General features: G+C 33.7%; 1 protein-coding gene across 1 annotated transcript; it reads right to left on the bottom strand.

Moving 5' to 3' along the window:
- Nucleotides 1-117: 117 nt before the first annotated feature.
- LOC110444663 lies at nt 118-4174 on the bottom strand (the record flags this gene model as incomplete). Its single annotated transcript, XM_021489025.1, has 7 exons — nt 3956-4174; nt 3242-3335; nt 2477-2562; nt 1958-2017; nt 1434-1578; nt 745-789; nt 118-258 (listed from the first exon to the last, which is right to left on the bottom strand). Coding segments are annotated over exons 1-7 (640 nt in total), but the record flags the coding sequence as incomplete, so codon positions are not given.
- Nucleotides 4175-4180: the final 6 nt, after the last annotated feature.

The following is a 4180-nucleotide window of genomic DNA, read 5'->3' as shown; positions in this document are numbered from 1 at the left end:
GAACGATGTATGCACGGTGTGCACACGGTATTTTTGTGCGATGTGCGATCACACAACTGTGACATAAAATCTCTTTATTCAATTATCTATGTAAGGGAATAAAACGGTAGTATATACCTCCACATATACCGCACGTTTTACGACACTTAGTAGTAGCTAGTTGGGCCATCAGACCACTGGAGTGGACACAGAGGTTGTACGTAGCGTCGAAACTCTTACAGTTGAACGTAGCATCCTCGATATCGAAACAGGACGCCGCTGAATAAATGATGGAGATAACTCAAAATGTATGTGAGTACTGCCACATTAGGAAAGCACTTGCTAAATGATACAGCTTGATAGCAGTGGTGGTAAGTCTTTACTATATTATACGACCTGTTTAACTAATGATAAAGTTCTCTATTAACGATGCATACAATTGTATTGAATATGTTAGAATAATCCATTTTATTAGTCATAAATAATTAAGACCATGTTTGCTGTAATATTTAATGTGAATTGCCCTGCTTTATTGAACAATATACAAGCCAAAATAGGACAGAAGTATTGTTATTTAATGTAATCAGTAATGTATGTAAAAACAAATTCTGATATGATTAATACCAACATGAGAATGAAAAGTTACTCTAACAAAATTAATGAATACCTTTTGGAGGGTTTGAAATGAAGTCAACAAATCTACAAACATCAAGGACAAATGAAGAGAGTTTTTAATTAAGTAATTTTGCTTTATCAGTTAGTTACCTGTGGTTCCAGCCGTATGACCCAACGTCGGCGGAGGGGTTGATACTAGGATAAAAACACAAAAAGACCATAGCGATAATATTGTATAATGATACAAAGATTCTTAACTAAAGCCAACAGCAATAAGATAATTCTTGAATTCAGACTTGACGACTTTTGGATTACACAGGATCCATTCATACTGTTGAACAAGAGTGAAAGAATAATTAATTCAAATTTCAAGATTTTTCAGAATTTTGACAGGTTATATAATGCAGTGATTCCATAACGACTTAAGTTCCAGAAACGCCTATTTTTTTTATCAAAAACATGCAGAAAGAAAGATGAACGAAACACATTAACATGTGATTACACTACACCTTTTAAATTTGGTAACAGATATAACAAGCCAAAAACGAACTACGCTGCATCATAGAGCTGTTTCGTTCTACTAGAATTTATCAGTAAAGCTTGGAGCCAAAACGTTGGAAATCCAATAGTCTTTAGTGCCGTTGAAACAAAAGGACAGTGCGTAAAACCCCTTATTATGAATTTTAAAACTGAGAGGAGTACTGGTTTATTTCAAATTAATGAACAACGACATTATATAAATAATTTTTAAACGATAGGATAGAAAAACATGCAGATGCATCTTGATTAAATTATATAAGTGATATATTTTTCAGTTTAGAAATATTGTATAAATGTACCATCATGTGCTCCCAGCGCATCCAAAATGCATGTACTTGCATTTCTGTGACAACAGAAACTACACTGCAGTGTTGGTTGAAAAGCGAAGGGAATGGGATGAACATTGCACAGTACACTGTTTGTCGTCTCTGCCATATGACAAGCCTGTATAAACAAGTATTGAAGTAATCAGTTCATCACATAAAGAAACCGGAACCGGAAACTGATATAAGAATACTTCATAAAAAATCAATGAGATCCGAAACGAAAATAATTACATTTTAAAACAATTGCGACTGTAAAATAAATATCTTGTCAGCAAGATGTCATTTTTACCTTCTGTTGTAATGATGTAACAATTGGAGCATTTAAACATGCTATGAATCAAGTGAAACGTTTATTTACGTGTATGATCTGATTATGATGATGTCGCCCAAGACATCTTGTTTGCGTCGTATTGTGGGCATTTGTTCTTTTCAAGGCGAAATTTTATGGAATCTAAATTACTTAATGCTTCTTTAGGTAAAAGACAATTATCACCTACTGTTGGATGTGAATTACAGCCAGATGAAATTCCTCCGTTGTTGTGTGTTATCATGCAACCCTTGATTAACGAAAAAATTACAATAATGTTCGTTTTTGTTTTTTCACAACTACAAATTAAATCGTTATATCAAACAGAATAGTTCAATATGATTTGCTAGCCTCTAAGATCACAGAATAATATTTGTGTAAGCAAATCAGTTGTGGCATGTCAACGCAGAGGAAACTGGTATGTTACTACCGAAGAACAAAGAACACCTTATTATTTAAAAAAAATAAAAGTCATGTTTGTCAAAGTTTTGTAAAGTTATAATACTGTAGAAGATAAAAACTAAAAAAATGAAGATTAATTTTTCTTTGCTAACAACTTATACATTATGAATAAAAATCTTTGCTACTCTGAAAACTGGATATTTACATCCAATATTTGTATGAGGTAACTAACTTTATGCATAGGGAATAGAAAGACACCTTGAATCAAATAACCATTGGAAACACAATAAAACTCTGCATACTTTACCTTGCTGCGATAAGAACATTTACCCTGATGGGCCAAACATGAATTTGGATTTTGAGTCTTCTGACAAGTCGGACAGGTGTAACTCACTACAAATACATAAACAATTATGAAGAACTGGAGTGTGGCCCATTGAGAGTAATATAAATTACTAAGGTATCAGTCCAAACTGTATTGCAATATTATCACCTTAAGTTATATTGATTTTTCTAAATGGTATTTGCCGGTCAACTATATAAATAAGACAAAATATGTTACTTTGACAAGGGAAAGCTTGACACATTTAATTGACATAAACGAAACTGAAATGCTGTAAATTGCGCATGTTACTTATAAATGGATACTTTTATTTTTGTGAAACTAAGGAAATTTATTGTCCAATTTTAAATGAACTACGAAAAACTTAAGCCTTCTTACACACAAAACTTAAAGAATAGCAATATATATCTTCGAAATGAGGTACTTGCAAAAAGGTTGCTCTGGTTTGGTTTTGCTATCAATGTAGTAATAAAGAACTCATCACATCCGTATTTTTATGATGTATGAAGTAATTTGTTTGAGATGACGCTCAATTTTTCACATACACGTTTTGCAATTAATTCATCAATATGCTTTATCTTCCAATATTTAACCATTTAGATATTACTATTGAAAATCATCCAACGATATCAGTTAAAACGGGATTCGATTGCAATCTTTCAGTTATGCTATAAAAATCGGGTAATGGTGAACACCACATCCAATAAACCACCGGACGTTTCTACTTACTAGAGTGCATGTTCCGGAAGGCGTAGTCAGTGCAATTCTTGTCCTTACAACATATACTGTCACCAACTCTCTCGTGGTACTCACAGTCATTAATCTGAAAAAGGTTGAAATATGCTACCTTACATATTAACCTTAGAGAACGGCTATATCCTATATCCTTTTACGCTCAAATGTTTATTTGAATTAAAATTCCATAGAACCCATTATGTACAGAATATCGAGTTATGCTTTATTCGATTATGTAGTTATAAAATTGTGTGATTTTATTTCTGTAAGCAAATATGGCGTGGTCTAAAATGTCTTTCTCTACTTGTATCTTGACGAGATTATATATAAAAAATAACATATGAACTCTTTCATGAAAAATATGACACTTTAAAAACCGATTTCCATGAAAAAATATAACCGTATGCATAACAGTGGCCACAATTGTATACCCGAAAGAAAATATAGCACTGCATACCGAACACGGTGAAACACACAAACTGTTATGCAAAGAGAAAACAAGAAAAAAATCGAAGCATAACATTTCAATAGTAAAAGCTTAAACTCGATAACACTAAGGCAGAATATAACCAAAGAACATATTTACACATTTGAAAAAGCACAAGAACAAATTGAGAAAAACATTCCGGAAGGGTAAGCGTCGTTTGTTTTATCGACAGAACCAGTCAAGCAGTGATTATGTATAATATAAATCTAATCGATAATTACCTCAGCACAGCCCGTCTGAAGTTTGCCTGCAATAACCTGAAGCATACATCCTTCGTTCGCTTTACACATGGCATTCCTCTGGCAGTCTGCAGTGAAATCATCGGCGCATACAGGGCAGTAGAGCGGTGTCGGTGTTGTTATCTGGACCGTTGGTGCTTTTGTTGTCACCGGAACAGTTGCATGTGCGGCGGTCGTAGGAGCTTGTGTCACGGGAGCTTGTGTCAC

The sequence above is a fragment of the Mizuhopecten yessoensis genome, unplaced genomic scaffold (genome assembly GCF_002113885.1).
Source record: "Mizuhopecten yessoensis strain PY_sf001 unplaced genomic scaffold, ASM211388v2 hete_36158566, whole genome shotgun sequence".
In the NCBI taxonomy this organism is placed as follows: domain Eukaryota; kingdom Metazoa; phylum Mollusca; class Bivalvia; order Pectinida; family Pectinidae; genus Mizuhopecten; species Mizuhopecten yessoensis.
This window is presented reverse-complemented; position numbering and strand designations above follow the sequence as displayed.